Consider the following 16,475-nt stretch of genomic DNA (forward strand, 5'->3'; position numbering starts at 1 on the left):
CGAGTAGCAACAGTATCCCCCGTTTCAGCCATAGGTTCCGATAGTTGCCGAATACCTGGTACCTGTGCTATCATCAATCAAGCATCGCATAAATGTACATGCAAAAATTCGTCCTGTTTTAAGTTACTTGAACATGATCATTCGGTTGAAGAAATACAGCCTACCTCGAGCCAACATCAAGTACATCACGCAGAAGATAGTTTTTTTTCGTTGTTTTAAGGCCAATATTTAAAGAAAATAAATCATCATATAACTATTTATTGCTACAAATTTAGCAAAACATTATTGTTGTTTATTTCCTATGTCAACTTTTCAACTTAATAACACAAAATTATTAAAAAAAACGATTTAAAGTAGCGCACTTTAAAGTGACAAAAAGCAATGCAAGTTTTGATTATTTTTTAAATGTTGTTATTTAAAACAATATTTAATAAAAATTAATCATATTATTAAAATTTTTCACTAAATAATTGGCAAATATAAATTTTTGTTTTTTTGCATATTTAATATTTAAATATATCCCTTAAAACTTGTAAAAAATGTAATTTAAATTGGCGTGTTTTTGTTAACTATCCTGAATCAGTGAGATTAAGTCAGGATGTACTGAACGACCTTCTGACTTAATTTCAAGAATTTCGCGTTATAACAGTTGCTCATAGCAACGTTTTCGGCAGAAATGCTTTGATGTTGCCCGAAAGTGCGAGTGTCGCTTAAAAGCGCCTAAAATTTTAAAATTTAACACCGAGATTGGACGACAACATATTTTTGATCAATAATAAATAAAAAAATATTCATTTATTCTTCGTTAGCTTGAAATATTGCATTTGAATAAAGGCATTTTTTGCGTAATACGACCAATCGACAACTCACGTTTCGCATTGTTGCCTAACTCTATACATTTTATCTTAAGTTTTTGAGTGTAAATTAACATGGTAACTAATTAACAACATGTTTTTAAACAAATTTTGTTTAAGGGAAATGTTTTTTTGCCTTTTTTTGTAACAATATCGTCTGTTACTACGCGAAAAATATTTTTTTTGACGGGCTTCTGTCTATTTCGTTGCATTAATTTAATATTCATTCATTAATTAACTTTTAATGACTTTATTAATGCGCTTAAAATCATAAAAGTTTAATATACAAGTTATACTAAAACATAGCCATCAACTCATGTTAGAATAACTTTTAGACTAGAGCAAAACGTTAACGAATATGCTTGGTTGGTTTTAGTGTTATTATAATGCCATCGTGTATGTATGGCTAAAGTTACAAGTTTTTGTTTAATTTAAAGTTGGGGTCTAATCTTCCTCTAAAAAATAAATTGCTAGGGACAAAAAAAAAAATTTTCCATTTTTTTTAACGCTTCTGTTTTACTAAAACAAAGACAAAACCATTAACAACAATAAAAAGTATTAACCTTGTGTTTTCTATGCTGCAATTTAGATGGAGTGGCTGTTTTCCGAAGTCACGAAGTCACAGAAAATATTTGTTAACACAGAAAAGTGATTGGTGCTGAAACCTAAATAAAAATAAAATATCAAAATACGTTAATCTCACAAATAACTGCACTCTTTCTATTAGCACAAAAGTAAAAAAAAATTTTGTAACAAAAAAACTATTAATTATTGCCAGCAAACTAATTTCTGTTTTTTTAAAAGACAAACACAATCCTTAACATTTATAAACCTTTAACAATTAAGTTAATATTACAAATAGATACCAGGCACCAAGCTCACTACTTGATTATTGAATGTACCAATAAACATATTTTAAAGTTAATTACTTTTTGGTTAATGGGCCTACAAGTAACAACAAATTTAAAAATTTCTTTATATAACTAATAATTTCAGATTGCCAATTTATATTTAAGCATAAAAAAAATAAAAAAACAATTTATTTTACTTTGTTAGAGTTTTAAGTAGGCAACATAAATTTTTATATTTTTTAATATTTACACTTCATTTTTTTTATAAAATTTAACTAAAATGCTACAAAGCGTGTATGTATAATTAAAGTTAAAAGTTAATGGTCACGCATTCGAATCTCTCTTAAACTTTGTATTTACTGCCGGCTTAAGTAAATAAGTCAGGCATGAAGAGTAAATGACTACAATATTATAAAAACTACCCAAGCTTGAAGCTTGTAGTATAGTTTTAGTCATTCCAACCCTCTTGTTAAAATTACTTTTGGTGCCAGATTGAAACTTGGTTTATGCTGCCGGCTTTAGTAAATAAGCCAAACTTGAAGAATAAATTACTACAATTTTAACACAACTACACAAAGCATGTCTGCACTATTCAAGCCATTTGTGTAGAAATATTTAAGCCATTTGTATAAACCTTTTGTATAGAAAGTTTTTTCTCCAGATTAGGGGTGGTTTATACTAAGCCAGACATAAGGGAAATTTTTTAGCAATATTTTAAAAACACATTTAGCTATGCCAACTAAAATGACTTTATATTAAGCCTTTTACAAGCTTCAACAAACCTTTGTAATTTAAACATGAAATAAATAACCAACAAAACTTACACGCACTTACAATCTGATCATTTAAAAATCATTTTATAATTTACAAAAAAAAACGTTAAATTAATATTGTAATTGAAAACATATTGTGTTATTGGCTTTATGTTAATAAATTGTTTAAAACAGTTTTGCTGTTAAGTTACAGCGTTAAGTTTAAAACAAAACCATGTTAAATTTAAGTAACGCTTTTTCTTAAATGTATTCTTTTATAGCAAGAAACTATTTTTTCCCATGAGCAGAAATATAGTTAGATAGTTATGTCACTTATCTTTAGTAAAGTAACAAAATACAGACGTTACCCTTATTATAAATTATAAAGGCCAACCACTATGCTTGCTCTAGTTACAAAGACTTTAAAAGAATAAATCAACTAATAAACATTGCTATAACATCAAAGCTACCACTTATACTTTATGTACAGTGCGACGCCGACAACAGTAACTTAAAAACCAACTGATAAAAATTTATCGAAACGCAATTTTTGTTGTATATAAATTTTATTTCCATTACTACAAATGTTTAAAACCGTGTTTTTAAATATATTAAGTTTTGCATACATCTAATGTCTATTTGTTTAAAGAAAAATATATACACATAGTCATGGGCGTCAATCCAAAAATAAATAAATAAACAAATTTAGGGGTGCCAAAAAATAGTAAAATTTTTGCTAAAAATTCCGTTTTAAAGTGCTCATTAAACTAACAGACAACATTTACAGACAACATTAGTCTTTAACCAACTGAAGTACAATTATTACGTAAAATAAGGCACTGGACAATCGGTATTTGTTTCGCAATAATGCCAGTTTTAGACAATCTACAACGTGGCACGCAGAATATGCCGTTTTTTTGGAAACATATCAACAAAAATCGCTTATATAACTATCAATTATACGCAAAAAATGCAACATTTGCAAACAACCTAGGGGTGCCTCTTTTCAGCACTTATTAAAATCATAAATGGGGGTAAATAACCCCCTGCACCCCCAGGATCGACGCCAGTGCACATAGTAGCTAGCGACCAACCAATATTCACAATTTATTTAAAAACCCCCGTGTACGAATTACCCATTGATATAGCGGCCTACAAGATTGTCTACAAGGCAAAAATTCCTGTAGTTTTAAAAATGGATCAACATAAATGTAACATATATGTTTTGTCATGCGTCGGTGGCTCCTGACACCTGATAGTCTGTATATGCCCTAGTATATCTAATTAATTAACCTTATATCGGGATTTCTTGCCCTAAACCTGATTGTAGCGTTTACTGTTGTATGTGGCGCCTACCAAAAGTAGTTCTGACTTGGGTGCGGTTAGGTGTAGTCGTATTGTTTTTATACTGTTTCATTACTCTTATGTTTTTATTGCAAGTATTGTTTTAGTAGTTTTTATTGATTATTAAAAGTAAGCTTACACACCTACCGTACATGTTAATATAAATAACAGAGTTAGCCAACTTGGTTTTTACGGTGAACCGTTAAAGCGGGGTATCCTAGGCTTTACTAAATTAGGGAGATCGTCTCGTCCTAATAAACAGTTCAGGGTGAGGGTTTAATACAATTAGGACCTTTATTATATCGCCACCTAAACGTTAGGCTAAATTACGAGACGATCAAACTTTCGTTGTAACATAAACTTAAGTAAAGATTAACCCATAATCTTTAACAAAATACTTATAAATAATTCATGTTATTTTGAAATTTTAACATAAAAATATTTCAAACACCATTTTACCAAAAAAATGCAACAAAAATATTAAAAACTTTTCAATCTTGGCCACTTACAAGCAAATAAGTGTAAATAAAATTGTTGGTAACCAGACATTTTGATCAGCCCGAAGATTTGTTTTAAAATAGCGGGGCGTTTGCATTTCAATTACCGCGAAATATTTTGTTCTCGCGTATTCATGGAAAGTTGTCTATTGTATTTAAAATAAAATAAGCATTGGATCGATAATTTGTTTAATAAATAATGTGAAAAAATATGTTGTCTTTCATTTCCTGTGTCAATTTTACATTTACACAAACTAAATCCTATTAAAAAGTTAGTTTAAAAGCAAGTGATTTTCGGAAGCAAATGCGTAATACCATAACGTATTTTGTGGAATAAAGCCGTTTTTCTGAACAATATTTAAAGGAAATAAAACATCAATTTATAATTTATTTACTAAATAATGTGTATAAATATGTTATTAGTTATTTGCCCGTGTCAAGTTATATCAAAGTATAAACTAAAACAAGGAAATGTCGAACGCTTTCAAGCGATAAAAAGAAGAGAAACAGCGAGTCTCGTTTTTCGTGTTTTAAGACCAATATTTAAAGAAAATAAATCATCATATAACTATTTATTGCTACAAAATTAGCAAAACATTATTGTTGTTTATTTCCTATGTCAACTTTTTAACTAAATAACACAAAATTATTTAAAAAAAAACGATTTAAAGTAGCGCACTTTAAAGTGACAAAAGCAATGCAAGTTTTGATCATTTTTAAAATGTTGTTATTTAAAACAATTTTTAATAAAAATTAATCATATTATAAAAATATTTCACTAAATAATTTGCAAATATAAATTGTTTTTTTTTGCGTGTTTAATATTTAAAAATATCCCTTAAAACTTGAAAAAATGTAATTTAAATTCGCGTGTTTTTGTTAACTATCCTGAATCAGTGAGATTAAGTCAGGATGTACTGAACGACCTTCTGACTTAATTTAAAGAATTTCGCGTTATAACACCTGCTTATAGCAACGTTTTCGGCAGAAATGCTTTGATGTTGCCCGAAAGTGCGAGAAAGTGCGAGTGTCGCTTAAAAGCGCCTAAAATTTTAAAATTTAACACCGAAATTGGACGTCAACATATTTTTGATCAATAATAAATAAAAAAATATCAATTTATTCTCCGTTAGCTTGAATTATTGCATTGAATAAGGGCATTTTTGCGTAATACGACCAATCGACAACTCACGTTTTGCATTGTTGCCTAACTCTATACATTTTATCTTAAGTTTTTGAGTGTAAATTAACACGGTAACTAAATATTTTTTTGCCTTTTTTTGTTACAATATCGTCTGTTACTACGCGAAAAATATTTTTTTTGACGGGCTTCTGCCCCGCTGTTTTAGACAAAAATTTACGGTCCGAGCTGTTTGGGCCGAAGTGTCTTGCATTACAATTTTTTGAAGTTTACGAAATACAGTTTTAATTTAATAATTAGCAACATATTTTTATAAATGTTTATGTTATTTTACTTGAAATATCGGCAAAGAATATCCAAACCACCATCAAGAAGCAATAAAAATTCGAATGTCTAAAACCTCCACACAAACATTATTCTTCCAGCTGACCCACAGATCAAGTTTGGAAAACTGAATCCAAAAATTACTCACATTAGATTTGCACATAAAATACCCTACACTCTTCACTTGATGCTTAAACATAAAAATTAAATAAAATACAACAAATTTAACCATTTATTTAAAAAAATCATGTTAAACGAATATTAAATTTTCAAAAATGCCAAAATATTCTAATTTAACTAATCTTTAGCAATATAAGCTTAATAAAAACGTTTTCTAATCTGCTATTAAAGATGACTGCTTCAAATTGCACTAAATTAAAGTTACTATCCACGAACTTACGCAAGAACAAGCTTCGAAACAAAACCTTCAACTTTAAATAACGCGGCACGTGCGTCAGCTGTTTATATACAGAGAGTGGATGACGTATTTACGACCGACGTCATAACTGGCAAAACATATTTCTATAATTTATCCTCGACTTAAAACTTTAAGTTTATTGCACGTTGTCTTTATTTTAATTCACAACAAAAATTCTAATACAAACATTCCAACAAAATTGAATCACATATATATAAATTAATTTTTAATCTATTTTTTTTTTTTTTTTAATCTATTTTTTTCAAGTTATTATTTTCTACTTCATTTACAATCTTGTTCACATATTCCTTCATTATATTCAACGATTCAGGCCAACTATACTTTGGTTTGTAGCCAAAATGTTCCACAAACTTTTGATTGGAGACGGTGAATCTTGTGCAGGACAACTTGGCCATGTTTGGTGTAATATTGGGCTAAAAATCACGAAATAGTTGTCATTAAAAGTATTATACATGAAATAAATGTTTAACACTTGCAATAACTTAACATACTGACCCTCGTCACCAAAGTATTATCCAAATAGGTATGAGGTTTATTTCAAAGGATAAGTTTTAGACCACGACATTTAACCAAAATTTAGGTCGATGTTTTTGGTAAAATAGTGTTTTTGCGGATATGTTTTAAGTAAAACCTTTATGACAGTAACCCAGCTAAAATTACTCAATAAACTAAATATTTACCTCTTTTTTGACCCCAAACCAACCCAGCACCTGACAACACCAGACAACCAACGTTGAAATGAGGATAAACAACCAAAACGGCAACACTGGCGATCTCTTGTGGATGGTGAAACCCTAATGCTTCTAGAATTTCAAGTTTAATCTCAGGTAAGATAATTCTGGGGTTTCGTCACACAGAAAGTAGGTGTTTCCCCCAACCAAAGAAGGGGACTCCTGTACAATATAAGTTATAGTCAGAGTACAAGTTAATTTCTTAGAATTTTTTAATATAACCAAAATATAAACCAATATTTTTCACTAAACTTAAAACTTAATCTTTCAGTAAGATCATGCTGAGACATATTAGTTACAACCGGACTTATATACGGCTATGGTGGTGCTCGAACCAGAGATCTTTTGCACATCAACCCAATATTAAAGCAGTGAACAACTAAGTTTTGTTTACCTGCATTTTTGTGGCCGCAATCACGTGACACCAAGCCACGTTTCCAACGTACATTCGAGTTTGTAGCGCCTCTGGTGGAATAAGAGACTTGATTACTTTAGTCGCAAGATGGCGCAAAAGAATCGATTTGGTAAAGTTGTCATCTTCGCCATAAATACGAGAACCTCTAAGTGCACATGTGACCAGTTTCTACAAAATATTATGCTGTCAATAATAAAAAGAACAAAAGCAGACAATTATATGCCGTGTAGACCGACAGCGTGGTGTAGTAGTAAGAACACTTGGTACACCACCATAAGGTCGTGGATTCAATCCCCCTTACTCTCATGCTGTAGCGCCCTTGAGTAAGGTGTTATAAACAATATAAATTTCTGTTGAGCCAGCACTTAATCAGCAGCATAATTATCGGACAATTATTATTTATAATATCTCAAACTACCACAGGCAACTTGAGACTGGGTTGAACTAACTATTGTTACCCTATGTTTGGGACACTTGTTCGACTTTCCCGCATCGAGGATAAAAACATAAAAAAAAAATAAAAATAATGTGACTTTACCTAAAATGTTTCCATTTTTCATCTTTTTTTTCGTTTCACTCCAGCACAAGCTCCTTCGCGGTTTCTTTGTACTTCTGTATGACGTCACAGAAGAGTAACAGTAAATAGTGTTTTCACTAGCACCCACTAGTGGTTCCATGGTTCAATTTGGTCCGAAAGCCTCGATTGAGCTCGTGTAGAGACAATAACCGACATTGTTTGCACAACAAGCCTCCAGCACGTTCATTGTTCCTATATGACGTCATAATATATTAAAGAATAGGCTGTAGTAATCTCCACCATTTAAGTTCTAGAATAAATAAACTATGTTGTCGAATTCTAATATAAAAACGACGTAATTTATGACATCACAATGCCTACCTCCAACATTTATTTTCCATAATTTTTGGCAAGGAACTAATTCCTTGTAATCAATGACACTGGCCATATGCAAAACCACACGACATCCTTGTACGACTGACATGAGACTACTACAATCTATGACGTCACACTTAACCCCATTAAACTTTCATATTGGCATCTAAAAAAATAAATCAAATAGAAATTGAAAAAAAAAATTAAAATTTTATAAAAAATATCGAATATAAATACTTAATACTAGGGATGTGTCGAGCCGAGTGCTCGGGCTCGTACTCGTGTACGAGCCTAGGCATTTTAAAGGCTCGGTTTTTGCCGAGCTTTCACGTTAAATTATCCGAGCATTATCAACTAAATTAATTTTTTTCTTCTCGCTACATTATAATGCAAATCGAACGCCGTCCAGTGTTATAACTTTTTAAATGCAATAGTTTTATAACTCACTGCGAAAAATTCATCGGTTCACCGATAAATATACTAATATATACATATTAGTATCTCTATGGTTTTATTATATCACGCGAGATATGACGTTGTTATTCAATTGTTGTCACGCCGCCAACTAGTGTTTTTATTGAAAGACTTTTTAGGACAGCGGGCGCTATTGCTAGCCCGCTTCGTAACCAGTTAACTCCTGGTCATGTCGAAATACTTACATTTCTTCATGTGAATTTACGTAAGCTTAAGTAAATTTTCGCATTTTAATACAAAGTACAACACTAACCTAAGTTCAGCCTATTTCAATTTTCTTAAAACCGGTAAAGTTTGTTCGGCGTTTCACTGTACGTTTTAACGATTTTAAATCGCTTCTTTAAATAAAGCAATATAATCTTAAATTATTTATCTATAGCAGCTTGCAGCGATATAACATTTAATTCAAATAATTTTAAAAAAAACTTGTAAAAAATCGTGTCCACAACAAAAATTTATGTATTTTTTTCGGGCATACGTTTTGCGTTATGTACCGAAAGGTCACTTAGGTATTTATTTTCGCTATTCAAAAGCTCGTATTGCTCGGCCGAGCTTTTTTAAAATTAAAATGCTCGTACGAGCCGAGCTTTTTACGATTTGGCACATCCCTACTTAATACCACGCATAAAATTAAATTATTAAAATTTTGTGTTTTAAATAAACTTCATTTTTTTAAACTGACAACAAACCAATAAATTTTAGAATATTCCTACTCGTTAATATTGATATTTTGTTTAGTAATCCTTTGGGGAAACCACCAACCCCGTCCCCTTTCTTGCCCTCCTAAATATTGTCTCTAGAATGTCAATCATTTCTTGTTTATCCTCCATCGGCCAGTTAATCTTGTTGTTGTTTCCCGTCCCAAGATCGATCACTATGTGCTTGTTCCTATAAACATTTTCAATCAGTTAATAATTTGTAAATATTTTAAACCTAATTTTAATATTTGATTTGTTAAACTTTCATGTATTTATTCGTTCTTGATATGGGAGGTCGACTTCATGACCTAAACTATGAGCAACATCAGTTACCCCTCCCAGTCTTTAGTTGCCTTTAGTAGTTCAGAATATTTTTTTTTGTATATATCTTTATCCTTGATGTGGGAAAGTCTAAAGCACGACTTAAACATAGACTAACATCTGTTACTCCGACCTAGTCTCGAGTTGCCTGTGGCAGTTTGAGATATTATAGATTATAATTACCTAACAGTTATATGCTGCTAATTAAGTGCTGGCTCAGCAGGAGTTTATACCGTTTATACCGCCTTATTCAAGGGCGCAACAACATACGAGCAGTTGAGATTGAACCCAGAACTTTATGTAGTGTAGCCAAGTGTTCTGACCACTATACCTTATTGCTAGCTCACTGAACCAATAAGAATCAAACCTCAAACCGCGAGTTTGTCTTTCTAATGCTTAATTATTGTGCCGACAAAATTACGCAGGGGTCGTATAATTCGTACATTTTGTTGAAGTCTGGCACCTCAGTAATGTCAACCAAGTAAACAACAGCAAGGTTCTTCACTTTGTCAGCTATACTATACAGGGTCTAAACATAATTGTTGATTTATTAAAATGTCACCTACAGAATTCTAAAGCAAAATATTTGTGTTGTATAAACGTCCAAATTAAATATTTCTCAGAATGATCAAAAAAAACTTTAATTTTATCAATAAAACATTTTTTTTTTAGTTTTGTTTTAAAATTATGGGACCTTATCACTACACAGCATATTATTCTATAGAAACTTAATTTTCTTTAATAAATTAATTTTAATTAAACTTTCTTTAAACTCAAAAAACAAGTCTAGTAAAGAAAATAACACAAATCCACTATTTCAGCAAAAAATATTAAACTTATGCCTAGTTTACCTAAAATTTTGTTTAAAATATGGGATCTCTATTAGTTACGCACGCCCTACATAAACAGGGTGTGTAACCAAAATGCGGCAGATGTAATTAAACAAAGAGGTTGCATAAATTAAACCCTTACCCTAACCCTCACCTATTCAGTTTACCCATTAACACATCTGCCTCGTAAAGTGGACTTAGTTATACTCATTAAAACATATTTTAAGTAATTTTTAATGTCTGGTTGAACAATTGCCATACTTAGGTTATAACGCCTTGTTAAATTCGGGCGTGCGAAAGTAATAGAGATCCAAAATATGGTTTCTTAATACGTGAAAATATTAAAATTTGACGCCGTAAAAAAACTTAAACATTATTGAACTTATTTATATTTAAAATCATTAAATACCTCGTCCATTTTCATGCAGGCCGGGTCCCAATCGTGACCGAACCGAATCACGACAACTTTTTCTTGCTCGTTTAAGATCGATTGATCGACTTGCCAGCCGTTTGTAAGATGGGGAAGCATGTACGACATGGTTACCTTTCAACTACACCAATCACTACCAAATATATTATTTAAATACAACTTTTTAAACTGTTTTTATTATTTCGTGCAATTTCGTAAAATTTTTCGCAAAACTAAAAATCCCAAAATTTGTACGAGCAAAAGTTTACGCTGTTTTGTGTTTCTCCAATTTGTTAAAACATCTGTTGTTGCGTAAACGTTTATCCTCAAAACATTTTAAGAGATAAATATTATAAAAAATAAGTGTGTAAGTGTAGGCTTGTAAAGGTAATTTAAAGGATTGTCAAGAAAACAGTAATTTTTTTTGTTTTAAAGATGACCCTATACACTTACTGGGAGACAAGTTGTTTATGGGTAACTTTTCTTAAATTTACTGAAAAGTTATTTGTCCAAGTATGGGCTTAAGTCTTTTTGTGGAAAAGAAAGAATTGTTAAGACTGTACTTGTTCCAGTAAAGTACTTAAAATAATATTTGACGTTGCTGGATATTTAAACATGATCTTATAAGCATCGTTACAAATAAAACACAATATTGCTGAATAACTAGGAATTTTAATCGCTTCTACAAAGTGTTTGGCAAGCGTTGAAGAATTAATATTTGCATAACATACAAGCACTTAAAAGCTCATCTACAATAACTACATAAGACTTAGGTTAACATACAACAGTGGTTGCAAGTCCAATAATGTCCTGGGTTCAAATAATAGAAAAGATTCAAAATTTCATTAAAATAGTATTTGCACTAATTGACATACATCTTTAAAATTTATTTTAACTGGTTAAATACATGACAAGAAAAAGTTTAAAGCCATGCCCTTTATGCCTCTATTGTAGCACATATAAAGCATTAAAGAAGTTAAAATGTTTTTATAGGTTAATAAGATACAAGTAAAATAATGTCTAATATTGTCATTTATGCAAAAATTTTATATTAGGAGAGGTTTTCCTGCCAACATTTAATATATATAGAAAATAACAACATTAAAACCTAAAGATCCTTACTAAAAACTACACAAAACTACATATTAGTAAAGCAAGTGCACACTTCCTCAATAAAATGCATTTTTTAACAATGGAATTAATCTTGAACTTAAATAAACAAACAGTTCAATAGAAGTAAATTATTCCCAATATTTCTACAAATTCAAATATAGTAAAAATTAGCACTTATCTGAGCACATTGTTTACAACATGAAAATACTAAAGACCAAATAATGAATGAAAATTAATAATTAAAATAAAACTGTAAAATGAATTAATAAAAACTAAAATTAGCACTTATACGATAAAGAGCACATTGTACACAACGCAGAAATATTAAAGACCAAATAATAAATGAAAATAACTTTAAAAATAGCTCTTCTAACTTTTCCATTTTCTTACAATTTACTTTTTTTGCACAGAAAAGTTTTTTTTTCAAACAAAATGAACAAAGTTTCCATGATTTCAGGGCCACAACCTAGTTAAATATAAGTGGGTGTAATTTTGATAAAATCTAATTTAATTATTGGGTAAAATTATCAACATTTTTAAAAATAATTTTAACAAATACTTATAAACCTTATAAAATCACTAATATTTATGTAAACTAAAAACTTCCTTTATTCGATGCTTTAGTTACTTTATAACTGAAAAATGGTTGAATATAAATCCCTAAATAAAAACAAATTGACAGTTGAAATAACATGTTTTAGAGGGTTTAAACTAACGTGTTTTAGGGGTTTGTATTTGTTTTTAAATTTGAAGTTATTCTTCTTGCCTAGTAAAATGTAAATGTATGCCTTAAAAATTATCAACCATTTAAAAAAAAAATTTGAAAATAGAATGTAACAAATCAAAATATTTAATAACTAATCTACAAAAATAAAGGTAGTCTTAAAAGTGTTAAAAACCTCTTTTATTAAAAGTTAGTTTTAGTTTATTCTTGTAACAGGATTTAAATATAGTAAATATGTTTGTTCTATAGTAAATATGTTTAAATAATGTTGTATAGTAAACAAAACTTACAGTTTCATATTTGGAACTTTTTTGCTTGCTTTCCTCAATAGTTTTTCCCCATCCTCAGTAAAACCACAAATCCTTACATCTAAGTATTGAATGTTGTGGAGACATGATGAGAAAGCAACAGCACACTCATCTCCAAGATTGTTGTAGCTAATATCCAACATTTGCATCTAAAACATTTAAACTTTAATTAAAATTTATCATTCGCACACCGATAGTTTAAATGAAGTTTTATTGTTAAATTATAATTTGCTTTTTAATAACTAAAAAAAGGATATTTTAAATGTTTAAAGTTTTTTTATTGAAAAATTGAATTTGTTTAAAATAATTTCAAAAAATAATAATTGTTAAATTTAAACATTTTCTAAAGATTTAAATTGTTCTTGTGGTTAGGTTACATGTTGCATTTATTAATTTTTCAAACCTTTAATTTTCAAATAATTTGATTCTGGAAAAACACTAAAACTTATTTTAGTAAATATTAATACAATGGATTGTAACTTAACAATGGAGCATTGTTAAAGTTAATGGGCATTGTGACTGTTTAACTTTTTTTACAAAATTATAAATTTAATAAAAATTAAAGTTTTGTTTAAACAAATCAATTTTAATATTAAATGTTTAACTTTATCTTAAACAAAATTTATATTTTACTTAATTTAAAAATTATTCTAATTCAAATAATTAATTTAAAACAACTATTAGTCCGATAATTATTGAATCAATAAATTTAATTGTTGTAGTTAATTTTAGTAAGTGAAGTTAAACTTTAAGTTAAAATAAAATAACTTAAACTACTAATTAACATAAATTAAAAATAATATTAATAAAATAAATTCATCAGTTTTCTTAAATTATACCAGAAATTTAATAAAAAAACATTTTATTGATTTTAATTATTTCAAAATAGAAAAAATACAAAAATAATTTAAAAAAAATATTAATAGATTGTAACTTAACAATGGACCATTGTTAAAATTAATGGGCATTGTAATCTTTTTTACTTCTTGTTATTAAATTGAAAATAAGTTTGTGTTTATATTTCTATAAACTAAATAAAAAAGTTTTGTTGTTACATAAAGTAATTTTAACATTAAATGTTTTTTAAATCTAGTGCTTGTTTAAATAAATAACTTCAAAAATACCAAGCAATAAAGTAATATACTTACAGTATTCGTTAGTTTTGAACAAGCTCTAGCAATGGCCAATCCACCAACTTTTGTGATGTTACACCAACTAATATCAAGTTCCTCAAACTTGTCAATAACCTCACCCAGTAATGTTGCAGCTTCATCCCCAACATAGTTATATGATAAGTTCAACTTTATCTAAAACAAAATTTATATTTTACTTAATTTGAAGATTACTTTAATTAAAATAACTAGGATAAAAAACAGTTTAACAAAACATTTATAAAAATAATAATAATAACTAAAATTTTGAAGTAACACAAAAATGAACAATATTTAATTTTTAATAACATGTTATTTATCTGAAATATTCAAACTTAAAATTTACTTATTATCACACTTAGGGTGAAGTAATTAAAGTCGAGTTAACGGTAATCGCGAATTAAACTCGAGTTAAATCGCTAAAAAGTTAACCCGCAAACTAAGGTAGTTTAAACTCAGATTAACTTATTGGCCTAAAAGTTGTTGTGATCGTTTGGACAGAGTTAATAGTAATTCATAGGTAGCTTATGGAAAACAATACAACAGCAAAGCAAAGTTGTATAATTAGTAAGTTAGTACTGGTTGTAATGGCTTTAGTCAGTCCGTAAATCGTCAGTGATGTACCGGACATATCATTGCAAGGTATTTTACATATTTTTGTCTCTTGTTAAATGCATATATAATGTGTATAGTCAGTTACAACCTAAGTTTTATATGGGCTCTGCCAAATAAATTTGGTTAAAAGATTTATAATTAACTATTTAAGAAGTATTTTATTAAGTTGTCACACTGGCAATATATTTAACCTTTATTGTAGCTATTGAAATTAGAAACTACAAACATCCTGTCAATCCCTAACAATGGGCAGGTCACAAAGTTTAGAAAATACTTTTATGTCGTTGAAGTTAAAAACCGTCCACCCTGGCTTGGCTAAACAAGGAAATGCGCGATGATGGTTTTAAGCATTTTGTTCTCAATAAATACCTATTTTGGACAGGGTATCATATTTTCAATCTAGTAAAGCTTTGTTATTATATTCATGCGAAGTGGAAAGTAAACCCTTTTATTTAAATTTTATTGATAACTATTTTTTTGAGTAACAAAATTTAAAAACATAAATAATACAATGAATAAATATGCAAACTATTAAATTTCATAAAAGTTGTTTAAACATGCTGCTCGGTAATTTTTTAAATTTTTTGTTTGCTCTATTTTTATTTCAAGTTCTTTCATTTTTAAATCGTGTTCTTTTATATTTATTTCTTGGTTCTTTATTAGTAACTTTTTGGTTAGTATATGAATTTCTTTTTTATTTTCTATTTCCTGCTTAAGTAGTAACATTTTTGCCTCCCTTACCTCACCAGAATCGCCTTTTCTTTCTAAAGACCTTTTTTCTTTAAAATTATTTAAATAATTTCATTACAAAAATTAATAAACTTAAAGGTGACAACAATATTTATTTTTTTGCATTGACTTACTTAGTACTTGATCGACACTATTTTTTTGTTTTTCTCAGGTGAATCTTGTACTACAACATCTATGAACAGACTGGTATTACTTTTTTACAACATAATTTAAAATTACATATTTGTAACTTCTTTTTTAAAACTAGAACTTTTCATTGGTAATAATATTCACAACATGAAATTCAACCTAGTTGTTCTTTACAGACTACAAAAATTTCTCCATTTGAAGAAAATTCAGTAACAATTTGATCATGACTGAGGTGCTACCAGTAAGATCAAGAATCAGCAAGGCATCATCATTAAAACTGTTATGCAGTGAATTGATTTCATTGGGAATTAAAGCTATTATTTAAAACAAAGTTTTGCAGGTTTGTAGTAAATTTATCGTTGTGTGTTATTTGGTTTATCATAAAAATATAATTGTTACTCACAAATGACTTTCTGCGTAAAAGGACTAATGGGATTAGGTGTAGGCCACCTCTTGTTTTTCTAATTTCTCTTTTTTGTTCTGTATTAGCTGATTTGGCTTTCTTTTTAATATTTTTGTATAAATTTTGTAAATTTTCTGGTGTTCTATTGCATCATATATTGATTAAATTAAATTTTTTAGTTAAATCAACCCAAGCTTTTTTTTGCAGTTGTGGTAGAAAAATTTGTTAATTTTGAAGTTATAACTGGATAAGATTTTACCAATTCCAACAGTACTTCTCCTTCGCTTTGATCGTAGTTAAGAGTTCTAAT

At 29.0% G+C, this 16,475-nt stretch overlaps 4 protein-coding genes across 4 annotated transcripts in view; all 4 read right to left on the minus strand.

Annotated features, from left to right (window-relative positions):
• LOC145749620 (NACHT, LRR and PYD domains-containing protein 3-like) overlaps window positions 1–5,942 on the minus strand; it is a 37,479-nt gene extending 31,537 nt beyond the window's left edge. Inside the window, exons 1-2 of the mRNA XM_082565442.1 lie at window positions 5,774–5,942; window positions 1,418–1,519 (exon numbers count right to left, since the gene is read on the minus strand). The gene's annotated coding sequence lies outside the window, so the exon portion shown is untranslated. The remainder of the gene's footprint in view (window positions 1–1,417; window positions 1,520–5,773) is intronic.
• A 487-nt stretch (window positions 5,943–6,429) lies between these two features.
• LOC145749637 (3 beta-hydroxysteroid dehydrogenase type 7-like) lies at window positions 6,430–8,313 on the minus strand. Its single transcript, XM_082565463.1, has 5 exons — window positions 8,247–8,313; window positions 8,047–8,117; window positions 7,328–7,516; window positions 7,024–7,095; window positions 6,430–6,615 (listed from the first exon to the last, which is right to left on the minus strand). The coding sequence occupies exons 1-5, from the start codon at window positions 8,311–8,313 to the stop codon at window positions 6,430–6,432; spliced, it is 585 nt and encodes a 194-aa protein (XP_082421589.1).
• LOC145749327 (thioredoxin-like protein 4A) overlaps window positions 8,290–16,475 on the minus strand; it is a 35,580-nt gene continuing 27,394 nt past the window's right edge. Inside the window, exons 3-4 of the mRNA XM_082565065.1 lie at window positions 9,428–9,602; window positions 8,290–8,406 (exon numbers count right to left, since the gene is read on the minus strand). Coding sequence (XP_082421191.1) covers window positions 9,449–9,602 — 154 coding nt within the window. The 3' untranslated portion in view covers window positions 8,290–8,406; window positions 9,428–9,448. The remainder of the gene's footprint in view (window positions 8,407–9,427; window positions 9,603–16,475) is intronic.
• On the minus strand, window positions 9,708–11,101 carry LOC145749328 (thioredoxin-like protein 4A). Its single transcript, XM_082565066.1, has 2 exons — window positions 10,973–11,101; window positions 9,708–10,262 (listed from the first exon to the last, which is right to left on the minus strand). Exons 1-2 carry the CDS (start codon window positions 11,099–11,101, stop codon window positions 10,134–10,136), a joined length of 258 nt encoding a protein of 85 aa, XP_082421192.1. The 3' UTR covers window positions 9,708–10,133.

Source organism: Corella eumyota, chromosome 4, assembly GCF_963082875.1.
Source record: "Corella eumyota chromosome 4, kaCorEumy4.1, whole genome shotgun sequence".
Lineage (NCBI taxonomy): Eukaryota > Metazoa > Chordata > Ascidiacea > Phlebobranchia > Corellidae > Corella > Corella eumyota.